Here is a 13,776-nt window from a genome sequence, read left to right on the forward strand (position 1 = left end):
TGATACTGAATCAATACTTTAATCCTTGTATTTTCTTTATTATTTATTATTACTATTTACATATACATCTGTGCGTATCTTTTCCAAAGGTCAATTAACTTTCAAAAGTTAAACAATCAAGCTTTTATTTTGACAGGTTGTCAGAAAATAAATGTATGTCGGCACAATTTGACAATCGATATTAAAGCCATATCGTGTTATCCATTTTACTTTAATATATATATATATATATATAGTGTAGCCCTAATTTACACTGACACAGATTACAATGTGATAAACTGATGGGTTTTAAAATTACACACTGACCAAATTATAAATAAAACCCATTTTGTAACTGTTTTGAATAAAACACATCTATGTTTTCATGGCTTGCTGTGAACTGTGCGGCATCAGATTATTGCACGTGAAAGCCAGCAGACTACAGTAGGACAGAGGTCTGTTTCTGAAGCGATAGCATGATATCTCACACAGCAGCAGAGCGGCCGAGTCTGTGCTAGGCCACGACTAGAGAGGGAGAAGCAACACCTACAAGCTTCAACTGGCTACAACTAAAATATAAAAGCAAATGTCATTTTAGCGAAGTGATTTCCTTCCCATGCACAGCCGGAGAGCTACATTACACCGGTAGTGTTAGCCACTGAAAGACTGTGACAATCTATAGAATTGAAGGCTTGAAACGGACGAGTAAACAGATGTCGGTCGAGTTTACAGAGACATCTATTCACAGGGGTCAGAGGTCGTGGAACATGTCATCATGATTTAATCAACATGACATCATAGAAGGACATTCAAACTAAATGAGAAATGTCAGGCATGGGTTCTCAGTCTATTGTTATACAGGGCATTATAGTTTTAAACACTTCAGAATATCCATAATCATCAATGAGACTTGGGAATACTTTGCTATGAAAACTTAAAGACCTGATAAACTGTTATAAAATCATTACATTTTGCTTAACAGAAGTGGTTTCTCTCATCATAGCATTATGAAGTCACAAAATGATGTGTGTTAGTATTACATCCGCAACATAAAGAGCAGAATCCAACACCAGATGACCTCAAAAGCCTTTCAGAAGGTCTCTTCTGCTTTTGTTTTGACAACAGCAGAAACAAAGTGGTTAACATGTTGACACTGAAACCGTGAATTATATAATCTGATGTTCACACACACACTTCAGAACTCACCGTGTTGGCCATCATGGTAAAGATGACAGGGCTGTTTCTGTTCAGATCCCTTCACGCTCACAGCTGCACAGCCCCTGTGGACACACACACATTACAGACATCAGGTATGTGTGCACTGGCAGACACACACACACACACACACACACACAACACACACTCAGCCTGTTCTCATGAATGATCTCGATGATGATGATGGAAGCAGCACTGATGACCAGAGATGACAAAAGGGACAGTGAGAGGAGGATCCGATCAGGACCCCCACGACACGTTACCTTCTAACTTTCTCCCCCACCGGAAAGTGTGTGTGTGTGAGAGAGAGGGGGGTCATTCCCTTTCTATTCTTCTCCTCATCTATCCATCCATCCATCTATCTGCAGAACAATAATCCGAGGCAACTCTTTCCACTAAATATGCACTTTTCAATAAACACAATGATAGCTTGCCACCAAGTTAAAGGTGCACTATGTAACTTTAGTCCCTCTAGCGGCTAAAAAACAAAACTTGAACATGAATTTTGCGGATGAACTTTTTGTTTTGGTTGTTCTTCAGCTCTGCGTGTTCAGAGGAATGTGATTATCCAACAGCTCTTTAAACATTCACTACTAGGCTGAAGAGATATACCCAGTTTAGATGGAAAGGATCTCAAGCTGACTAGCTGAAGACGTTACTGTAGCTTTACCCGTTAATAGACACGGTACTTCCTTGCAAATAAATTCCAGCACAGTGATACAACAACCACCATAAAATATCACACTTCACAATAATGATTTACAATGAACTCCGTTAGAGAGCAACATATGGAAATGTATCGGTTCAATAAAATACACCTCCACGTCGCTTTTACAACATTTCACATCCCTCAGTTCTCTCCATCTCCGAAAAGCCAAGCTTATGTTGATTCTTGTTTTATTACGAGCTCTGTTGGTTCTCTTTTCACCAGCAGACTCTCCTCTGTTCAGCGAGTGTTTAAAACGGGTGATTCTCCGCAGGTCGGAGATTTAGCCGCTCCATGTCGTTGTGCCACTACCACACCGGACACACATCAAAGTAGCCAGAGAGCTACCTTTCCTTATTTGCGGATAAGACGAGACATGCCTTTTGAAAATCCGTTGTCATGTTTCTGGATTCCTTTAAAATGGTTTCATTGAATTGTTAAGGTTCCATAGGAATTGATTGAAAACGCTCGCTCTGCACCGGTGAACACGCACTGTAAGCAATTTAAAAGTGAGGTGGAAAAAAAGAGGGTGATACCAGTGGTACCTGTGTTACTGGTGTTGTCACATGTCTATTAACCGGTGGGAAAATTTCCTCACAGTCAAATCCCTGGCAGAGATGAATGCAAGTATGCAGTCCTTTTGCACATGATTTCTGGATTACTATAGCGGTCGGTAACAGACCTCAGTCCTCAAGGGGATCCATCAAATCTCTTTGCCATTAAACTAGATGTGTTATTACACGGGCAGCTGGTTATCGATAGATTAACGTACTTTGAACTAGCTCAGGAAGATTCAAACTACGTCTCGGCCTTGCCATAGAAGAAAGGTACTATAATATAATAATGCCTGTTATAGCTCTCATTGAGGCAACCGGAAGCATTCAAACTTTTACACACACCACAATGTACTTTATACACTTCAGAGTGTGCATATGTACATAAATGAAACCAATGCATTTTCCAAAGTAAACCTCTTCAACATTCACCGATTTTGACCCTTTATAGAGATTGCTTTACTTGCACAATTGTGACGAATGTTTGCGTAAACATACTGACGGAAGTAACCCAACATATGCAAGTGCGTAAAGGTCACACCACAAGTTGAAGGTCATCCACTTAGACGGCACTGATGATCTTGTCATGCTACGTGCGCTCAAAACAAGCATGGTTCCGTCTGTACTTGTGCAAATCAATATTTTCTTGAGCGTGTCTCCATGTAGTTCCTTTAAGTATGCTAATGCCGGTGCCCATATGATCTGTGTGTGTCTTTGTGGCCGGGGCTTTCGGAGGAGGCTGGGAGAGGTGTAGAGCAGACAGCTGGTAAGCCTGGCTGGGGTGGAGGGGGGTGAGGCAGAATATACAGAGAAAATCAATAGACGGGGGGGATCTAGCCCTGCCGCCCTGCCGCCCACCGCCCCAGTCCCACAATGCCCCCCTACAGCCCCCCGCCTGAGCCACACATAAAGGCCTTTTGTCCCAGTGGGGAGAAGCCTGACACAGGAACCAGAGAGAAGCTTCAAAGTGGCTGGAGGTCTCTCCTTCCATTCTCTCTCTCCTTTTCTATGTCGCTTGCCCTCCCCCCAATCTCGATTTCTCTTTTCCTGGGTGAGGGAGAGGCCACCCAGTAAATGTAAGGGAACTCGGGTCACCGTGGCTTGACGCGCTGCACTGGTGACATGACACTAAAGAGACAACTTGTTGCTCAGTAAGAGTGGACAAGAATGGAGCGGGACAGTGCAGCGACCACATGATGACAAAAGATTTCATTTATGCACTGTAAATCAAGTCTGCTGTCATGCTTTGTTCCCTGTTTGCTGGACAGTCCTTTAAAAAGCCTCTTGAGATCATAGGCAACTTGTTGAGGACATTCCACAATAGGCTTTATTGACCTCCATTTATTTAAACTTATGTGATCACAACAAAAGGTTTGTTCGTCTAATTAGCGGTGCTTGCTATTTATAATACTCATAGCTAAGCTAAGTTGGGGGATTGTTCAAATTCCTAACCCTAGGTATTAAACTTAACATCCCAAAAATCACAGTGAAGAAGGGACCAGAATCATATCTAAAGACATACAAAACCCCTTAAGGTAAGAACATCTTTAGTGATAATTAGGTATTCACGGATATTTTCGGGCCGATACCGATTTTAACAAACAGCTATTAGCTGATTCTGATACCAATATTGGTCACTTGCTCTCGGTTTTGATCATGTTTTAAATGAGCAAAGTACACATGCATTAACTAGTTTATTCCTGCATCATAAAATAATTCCCATTGAACAATGGATTGGACCCATTTAACATTCAGAAAGAAATTCATACAGGTTTGAAACAACTTGAGGGTTAGTAAATGATGACAGAAGTTTCATTTTTAAAGGGATACTTTACTGATTAGCATTAAGCTTTGTATCAGTAGAAACCCGGTAGTATTTGCGAATGACCGTGCTTCCCTCCCTCAAGTCCCCCTGAGACGAGAGATTTCTGTATTGTGTGTCTGGGAAAAAAACTCAGAGGACATAAAAATCGTAATTTAGCGTCATTAGAGGCTTTTTCGTCCAGAGGCGAGAGACTCCAGCCAGTAGGAGGAGCTCGTTCTGCATGTCTTCAACCCGCCCATAGGGGGATCTCACGATAAAACGGCGTCTTTTCAGTTTCGAGCCGACTAGTAGCCTAGTTGTATCATTTATTCCGATACTGCCCTCTGTAACCGGTAGGTGTGGCTTGGGAGTGGCCTCGTAGGGCATTCTGGGAGTTGTTGTCTTTCATCCACATGAGCCAAAAATACATTCTCTGGCTTTTCTCAGTCTAGAAGGCACCAACTTCCAAAATAATTTCACATTTCTACTACATAAATGACCCAATTTAAATACACATTCAACTTTCCAGCGGTGAAATATACCTTTAAGTCAACTATTCCTTTAACAATTATAACTATGGGTTTTCCTAACATAGGGTGTTTTTTTGCTGGACACAGACAAACAAAAACATGCTGGCAATCATATACCATTTCCTTAAAAACTACATAGAACATCTTAGCAACTGCACAGCCCTGACAACCACCAGCGTCACCCACAATGTATTTAGAAAATGTAAAAGTCAGAGCACCACAAGTCCCTCAAACCCAGATTAGAAAATCACATTATAATGAATTGATATTGATCTTGTACAAGCTTTGATGTTTTAATAATTTAATGATGAATTAGGTATTACCTAGCTGTAAGTCAGATGAACTTAGCCTTATGTAATGGAACTTTTTGCACTGTTGTGCTGATTTTAGCACAGTCATGCTGTGGTTTTCACATGCTTGGAAGCGCAGCAACAAAACGGTGGTGTGCAGGGCAGCGTGATGCATTGAAAGCACAACAACACTAAACAGATGAGGCGGCGTTTTAAATGTAAACATGCATATGCATCGCTGCTCTTCAGTGGCGAGCCGCTCAAGAGCTCCCACGTCGATAACGCACACAAACCACAGATCAACTCAAGGACATCTATTACACTCTCACTGCCACTGTCAGGGTCATACTACTTACTAATAAACCTTGACCGGGATAATTAACCAGACCAATTTCAGACCACATAGCAACACCTATAACACCTTAGCATCATGGAGGCGGTCTAGAGCATTTTATAGGCATTATATATATCATGGTTTTTATGGCTCACCTTCTAGTTCTCTTCCTATTACACGTGAGCTTTTATCCTTGTATGTGGTCTTAAGACACAGCCGTGACCCTCCCCTACTCCTCTCTATTGTCATTCTCTTCCGTCCTTCAGTTGGCCTGCCATAAATCCACACGATCTTCGTCTGTCAGCCTGACCTCTCATTCTCTCCCCCATCTTCTTTTCCCCCTTTCTCCCTCTCTCTCTGCTCATCACTGTTCTCTCTTCTTTCAATCTCCATCATCGATAGACTGAAGAGCACTGACCTGGAAGAGGTGCTTCTCCTGCAGTCTGAGGCTGACACAGTAATGGGGAGCTGAGGAAACAGGCCGGCCTTGATCATTTTAGGGTAGTTTAGGGGGGGAATGGGGGTCATCGATTCAAAATTATGAGGTTTATTAAGTAGAACAAACAAACGGTTGTGCTGTACTTTAGGATTCATCCTAAACCAGGGTATTTATGGGTGTCCCATCTGCTACCCAGAGCCCAATGGCACCAGATAAATGAGGGTCTGAGTTTGTAAATTAATAATAAACAATTTGAAACATTTAAAATTTTAGGTTTCTTGCTACTTTAATGTAGATTCTAAATTTTTCCTATTTTGCTCAGCTTGTTAGGAGAGGAAATAATAATTTAATTTCCAACGATTTGATAAAACTCACAATTTTAACAAAACTTTTGAAATCAATCAAAAGGTTTGGTAATTTCTCCACCAATACGATAGCGGAATATTCAGCATGATATCTGCCGATACGAACAGCTTAGGGAAAATATCCCTCCCAACTAATGCTAAACTACACAGGAAACCTTCTCATTTGGTACATTACTATAATATTAAAGGTTACAATTATCAACAGACAAACATTGATGCACATCTTGATGGAAATAAAAGTTGTGGTGGCATTTCCGTCACGAGGTGCATACATTTTTTGTCGAGATCTTGTACTGACAATGCAAGAGTCCAGCACTCTGTAAAGTCTCCTCCAGCCCAAAGACTCAATGAATTAAACGATTCTTCATGCTCCACCCAACCATTCTTTCACAGTCTGAGCCTGATGAATCTTGACATTGTCATCCTGGAATATGGCCATGATGGGTCTCATCCTACATGTTTTTTAAAGAAATGAAAAGCTACACACTCCATCAGTTAGTGTTAGAAGAACTGTGGCCAAACATATAACATGCTAGGAAAGTCGGCGGCCATATTTGCAACGCCTCCGGGCAGCTATTTCGGGCATCCACGAGTCCTATCTATTTGAATGGGGGAATCCTGAAATGCTGAACTCACAATTAAATAACATTTCAAATTAACAACAAAATCTGACATGAACGGTCCCATAAATGTTGTTTCTTATGCTTAAATAGGCTAGACGAGCCAATGCGCATGTGGAGTCCTAAGCCGAACCAGAGCTTTGAACGGCAGCTAAAGTGACGTAATGACTTTACCAAGCACCGATTGGCTCTTTTACTTTAGAAGGCGGGACGTATTCCTCTATATTGCGCGCTGGAGTTTCTCCCATTCATAAGTAATAGGAGTGAACCGTCTTTGTTTATCTACAGTCTTTGTTTTATCGACCGATAACGATTATTGGCCGATACATTGGTGCACTTTAAACATTTTACTTTGAACGTAACAAGCCTGTGAGATCTGGTAGGAAATAACAAGGGGTTTGGTAATTTTTGTAATTAAATGTGTCATGTCAGGGTATCTTTCACAGGGTGGGTTTGGGCTTCAAATGCCCGCTCAGACCCTGCAGTTCTGCTCACGGCTGGACTTAACATCGCAACAGGCCTTACTCTTGTAGGACTGGGAAAGTGCAAGTCACAATATGTTGTGCTGATGGTATTAAAAAGTACTTTAATTAGATTAATTAGTAGTTTATTGTTCAAGTGAATTCAGTTATGAGATCTGCTGGCTGGTAGAAGCTGGTGAGCTGTAATCCATCAGCCCGAGCTGCATGTTACAGGGATCCACTTCGCAGGACTTTCCAATGGCATGGTGGGGGTTTGGTGTCCTCGAGGACCGACCACTCCCTCGTCTTTCTGTAACCCCCTCCATCTGTCACTTGTGCGGCTCAGTCCATCTCCATGGCAACAGCGAGGTCATCTACCATTAATTGTGGGACAGGGACTGAGAGGTGCACTGCAGATAAGATGATATTAACGTCCGAAGCATAAAATAAGTTTGACACTGCAGATCTGAGGCTTTAGGAGCCTTTGGAGCAACACCCCCCCCCCCCCCCATCCCATCACTCCTTCTGTCACAGCTATAAGGAGCCACACTCTACAGGAGGCCTCCGCTACTATAGCCAAACTGATTAGCGTGGGCTACACAGAGGACGAGAGGAGGAGGAGGAGGAGGGTGACATTTGGTCTTCTGAGGGAGCGTATCCGTGTGTGCGTGTCTGAAATACAAACAGCCCGGCTCATGTTGTCATTTAAGGTCACTGAAAAGAGGAAGTCTGCACAAACATGCTCAAGAAGCGGTGTGACGCTATGTTCAATGCTGAGAAGTTGCACAGGTCAGCCTCCACGACACCTGGTCACTCGCCTTCTCTATTCTTGAAGATGAAAAAAAGAAATGGGCGATCTACAACGAGCTCAACTTCACACGGCTGTTTTACGAACTGTGCAAGAAAAAAAATACTAGTACGTGTTGCTTTCTCAGAGCTGTTGCCATGACAGCAGCATTACTGTAAACTCTCGTCTTCTAGTGTCAGTTTTTGTCTTTCAGGGCAATGGCAGAGTTTCATACAGTTTAAAGGGATAGTTCAACTAAAAATGAAAATTTACTCTCCTTCATGTCTTTCCAAACCTGTAAGACTTCCGTTCATCTTCGCAACACAAATGAAGATCTTTTTTAAATCTGAGCAACTTCTGTCGCTCTGCTGACAGTCCAGGCAAACTACCACTTTGACGCTGTAAAAAGTTAATAAAAAGATCATAAAACGAATCCATAATGAGGGGGTGGTGGTGGCGCAATGGATAAGACACATGCCTTTGGTGTGAGAGACCCGGGTTCGAATCCACTGTGAGACACCAATGTGTCCCTGAGCAAGACACTTAACCCCTAGTTGCTCCAGAGGCGTGCGACCTCTGACATATATAGCAATTGTAAGTCGCTTCGGATATAAGCGTCAGCTAAATGAATAAATGTAAATGTAAATAATGAATCGAGCAGTTTAGTAAAGAAAATTCTGAAGAGACTCGATTGCTTTATATGCTAGACAGATTGAATTTAGTCTTTTATTGACATATTAGCATTGATCAGGGGACATAAACAGTGCAGCGTAACACGAGAACGAGGTCAAAAGAGAACAAAACGAGTCAGAAGGACTTTTTTAACATCTGCCTCGCTCAAATACAGTATATCTGTCCGGCTTCTAATATCCGGCATTTCATATTTGAGATGCCCAAGATTCCTACAACAGGAAATACAGGAAGCTCTAATTAGTCTGTTCCTCATACTAACACAGGCTGTGCTCTCTTAAAGGGACAGTTCACACAAAAATGTAAATTCTGTCAACATTTACTCACTCTCAAGTCGTTACATACCCATTAGACTTTCGTTCATCTTCAGAACATCAGTGAAGATGTTTTTTAATGAAGCCTGAGAGATTTCAGTCCCTCCATTGTATGACGTCCCTCCATAAATATTGATCAGCAAACATGTAAAGAGCTCAGCCATACTTGCTTGACGTGCTAGACTCATTGTTTTTAGGAGAACTGACCCTTTAACTTGTAACGTTCTTCCAGAAACATATTGACTGCTTGCGTAATTAAAAATACATCCCTACACATCCACATTTCCTTCTCTTGGATAAAACACACCAGAATGTTGTTCATTCCGCTCTTTTCCACACAACAAAATCAAACGTTGACCACCTGTCACGCTATAAAAGACCTCTGAAACAACTTAAGTTTCAGTCTGTTCCTCACACAAGGCTATTGTATTGCTTCAGAAGCATTAGAAAATAAGTTAGTAAAGAATATGTCTAGCCTAAGACTTTTGGTCTGGTGTTTTTATATCTTTGTCCTCCTTGTCCTTTGATACACAACATGCTGATGTGAACTGACAACCTGATAAAGTGAATAATCAGTCCGTATTCTAGTGGTTCTCAACCAGGTCTCCACAAACTTCCAAGGAAGCTGCATGACGACTTCAAAGTAGCCTATTTTAATTAATAAACTACTATTAATATATTCAAATAACCTAACTATAATCTCATATACAATGTTAAACACATTTTCCCCTCTCAATACCTAGGCTATTGTTTTTATTGATGAACACCCAGAACTTCTGGAATCACCAAATGAACTGTGATTAATTAATTTATCAATACTCTCGGTTTTCATTAATAAAAACAAGTGTGAAAACAAAGAGCTTTGATATCTCAGCTTATATGAGGAAGGAGGCTTTGAATATTGTGTTGGACAATAGACGCCTTCGAATCAAAAGGGACTGAGTGACTAGTCGAGCTACACATGAAGAGCTGATGTGCTTCTCAAACCTGGACGACCCTCATCAGACACGGCCATTTCAAATCTTGGCAGCAAAGCCACTTGAAGGCAAACCAAAAATGCACCAAAAAGGCAGTTTTTTATTGGTTGTCAATGGAGGAGAGGCTTCACTGCGCTGAATAAACCTGTTTTCTGAGGAAATAGCTTCTCATTAATGAATTGACAGCCCATCGTCTAATCTTCAACATGTTTGCTCTTGAACATTAGTTTTGGATTGATCTATAACGTTGTTTTATAAGAGACAATGTCACGGACAATTACGCAACAGGTGTGATTCAGTTTCCAACACTTCTCATTAAATTCTATGGAATTACATTCAGTGACGTCAAGGCTGTGATGTGATTGGTTATCAAGGCACACGTGACCCAAGTTCTCTAATGGTAGAGCCACGGATCCTCGTATCTCCAAAACAAGACCGTGACTGAATCCGAAATCGCCCCCTATACCTTTAAATAGGGCGTTATTTCAGTATTTGAGGGAGCAGCCATTTGTAGTGATGTCCGAAACCATAGTGGACCTTATCGAGTGCACTCATTCAATCCCACAATGCACTGTAATAACGAGTGTACAAACGGTGTGCGCTCAACGGCTGTCCGAATTCACTCACTCGTTTTCATTCGCTCCTTCAAGTGAACAGTATTAGTGGACTAACGCAGGGAATAGAGGGTTCACGGGACGATTTCGGATTCAGCCCATTTCTGCTAATGAGCTGGTGAGTTGAATCTAGATGAGGGACGCATACAAAATGTGCAGTGGGGGGGTCAACAGGACAGGCTTTTTTTAAAGGGTCAATTCTGATATGAAAAGAAAAAGTGTAAACAACTTGCTGTGATTAGACACATACTGTCTTTGAGCAATACAGAAACCTGATGCTAGATCTCCCGCCGCCTAGAATGGAAAGTGCAGTGTTGCGACATGAACGGAGAAGGTTAAGTTTGGTCTCCCTGGAGGACTAGGCTAACAAACACACACACACCTACCTACGCTCTGTTCACACTCGCAGGCGGCGGAGCGCTAACTGTACGCGAGCGTGTCCCGTGGGGCATGTTACAGTGACACTGAGCAAGACAGCTGGGAAATGGCGCCAAAAAGGATCCGTGGTGTGAGTGTTTTCTCTGTCCTTTCGCTCTCTTTTGTGCGTGTGCAAATACAAACACACAAAGACAGACCGCGGCCTCTCACGTGACAGCTGCGTCACAACAATGCAGCGTTAGGTCAACAGATCAATACATCTGAACTTTACATTCAATAAGCGTGGCTGTTAAACTAGCTGACGTGCAGCTTTTCTCTAATACACCAGCAAAGACAGCAAAATAAAGCCTCAAAAGAGCCACCAAATACGCAAGCGCACCCGCACACACACACACACACACACACAAACACACACACACGGGAAAAGTTGCATGAGGTGCTGAATAGCAGGGGGACACCTGTCACAAAAGCTGTGAGCTCTGGGCCGGGGGTCTCATTTCCCTCCTCCTCCTCTCCACTGGAAGGATTAAATATCCAGACCGTTTGTGCGGGACCAACAGATGTCCGCCTCAAATCTGACACAGCCTGGCCTGCAATCTCAGGACACTAAGCCAACAAAAACCCCATGACCTCACACTCCACAGCTTTCTTTTCCAATTACCACACTAAACTCACTCTGAAATACATCTCTGTCTAAACAAAATCACAATTCTTGGAATTTTTCTGGAATATCGTAGTAAAAATAATTTATCTGTGCACATCATTATTTTTTTCATTCATGTGCCTCATAATCTTTAATCAAAATAACTTGCAACAACATCTCTTCTCTGATGATGCGTTTACTGGCGTGAGGGCGGAGCAACCTGTCACTCACATGAGATCCACCAATAGCAAACCACAACCATCCAATAAATTCCTGATTGACAAAATCAAGTCCCGCCTACCATTTGTTCTTGTTCGAGTTTTACTCGGATATGAATCACAATAGAGAAGAAAAGATAAAAAATTGCAACTTCCCTCTCATGCTAACTTTAAACCTCGTTATATTTCTCTCTTTCTCTGTTTTCTTGAATGTTTACTTCACAAGTGAACAAACCTTAATAACAAGGCGAAGGTGCTTCTCCACACAAATAGACACTCAACAGGGAAAGAACCCACAGACAAAAATAAATAAATAATACTTCAAGTGAAAAATATTGGCAAATATTCCTCAAAAAATTTAATATTAGAAAATAAAATAAATAAAATATGTGAAATGAATAATAAATAAATGCAAAAGTACCATGGTACTATGTTTTGGACATACCCTCATGGCAAAAACATTGTATTTTGTTTGCCATATCAATTACAATGATTTTAGGACATGGTAGAATTGTAACAATATAGTATATAGATCATGGTAGAACTGTAAACATTGTACATGATAATGGTATCAAAGGCTCACAGTATCCACACCATGACCGTACCATAGTGAAAATACAGCTGTGTGCTCCACTTTTCTCTGTGTTCCAGCTGGTTATTTACAGGATTCTGACAACACTCTTGTTCTTTATGATTGTTTTTATGCATAAACGCGTTAAAATCGTAAAACTGACAGGAATATTCAACACTGTGCGCGCGAGCTGAGGTAAAATCTGCTCAGAAGTTTTAATGTGACATTATCGCCTCAAGGCCAAAGTTTTAACGTTATGAGTCATCCCGAGAATAAACTACCTGTCTATTCCTATAACTTTAATATGAGAAGATGTCAAGACAATAAATGTGTGTGGGTATATGAGGAACTTCTCACCGAAACGCGACGACACACTCGCCAGAACCGAGTCCTCAGAGCAGCGGAAATGTGCAAAAGCTGCAGAACAAACCGACGATACACACTGTACGAGCCGCTCCCTGTGACAGCTCAACACACACACACACACACACACACTTATAACGTTCACTTATCATTCTCTGCACTTTATAAGTTAATCCAACAGCCTTATTAGAATTTAAGTTAAATTTAAGAGGATATAAATAGGGCTAGCCAGAAATTGCCGTGAGACGCTGGATGACACTGTTAATTTGCTGAAATTGCACTTGTTCACATAAATAAATACAGCTAGCTCTGCAAGCTAATAATAAAACAAATAAACGCTGCAAGGTTTATTAATTGTTAATGACTCAACCCTGCTTCTGAAAGTGAATTATAAACTCGCCTGTAGCTGAACACATCAACAGCCGACGCTGCTGTCAAAATATGAAACATTTATCCACAATCCACATCGTGACACTCTCAAAATTCAATGTGTACATGATTCGCACATTCTCAATTTATCCTAAATGCGCCAAGTCACACCTTACCTTGGATTTCGGGCTGATATGTGTTGAAATGGTCTGTCAAAAGTGGAAAACAAACAACTTGTTAATGTATGAGAGTGAAAGCGCAACCAGTAACTGCTCTCGCACTTCCTGAGTGATGAACTCCGCACACAAGCTTGGCGGTGGCAGTCAGACGGCGCCTCTGATTGGTCACACCTGTCCGTGACGTCACACGCCAGATGGAAGCTGATTGGCTATCCTGAGCGACATGTAAAGCAGGCGTGGCGCTCCACATAAAGGCTGCATGCTATGCGGGGGTAATCAGATGAATAAAGTAATTTAAAAGGCTTTATGGTGATTTTAATTAGTGTATGCAGACAAAAGAAAAACAATGGGAGGCTGTGCGGTACTGCGCTATTTT

At 41.6% G+C, this 13,776-nt stretch overlaps 1 protein-coding gene across 2 annotated transcripts in view; it reads right to left on the reverse strand.

Moving 5' to 3' along the window:
* tfdp2 (transcription factor Dp-2) overlaps positions 1-13,541 on the reverse strand; it is a 48,983-nt gene extending 35,442 nt beyond the window's left edge. The window contains exons 1-2 of one of the 2 annotated variants that reach the window (XM_082180671.1): positions 13,398-13,541; positions 1,186-1,259 (exon numbers count right to left, since the gene is read on the reverse strand). In XM_082180671.1, the coding sequence (XP_082036797.1) occupies positions 1,186-1,200 (15 nt within the window). In that variant the 5' untranslated portion in view covers positions 1,201-1,259; positions 13,398-13,541. The other variant, XM_082180672.1, reaches the window with a different exon arrangement.
* Positions 13,542-13,776: the final 235 nt, after the last annotated feature.

This window comes from Leuciscus leuciscus, assembly GCF_965113295.1.
Source record: "Leuciscus leuciscus genome assembly, chromosome: 9".
NCBI lineage: Eukaryota > Metazoa > Chordata > Actinopteri > Cypriniformes > Leuciscidae > Leuciscus > Leuciscus leuciscus.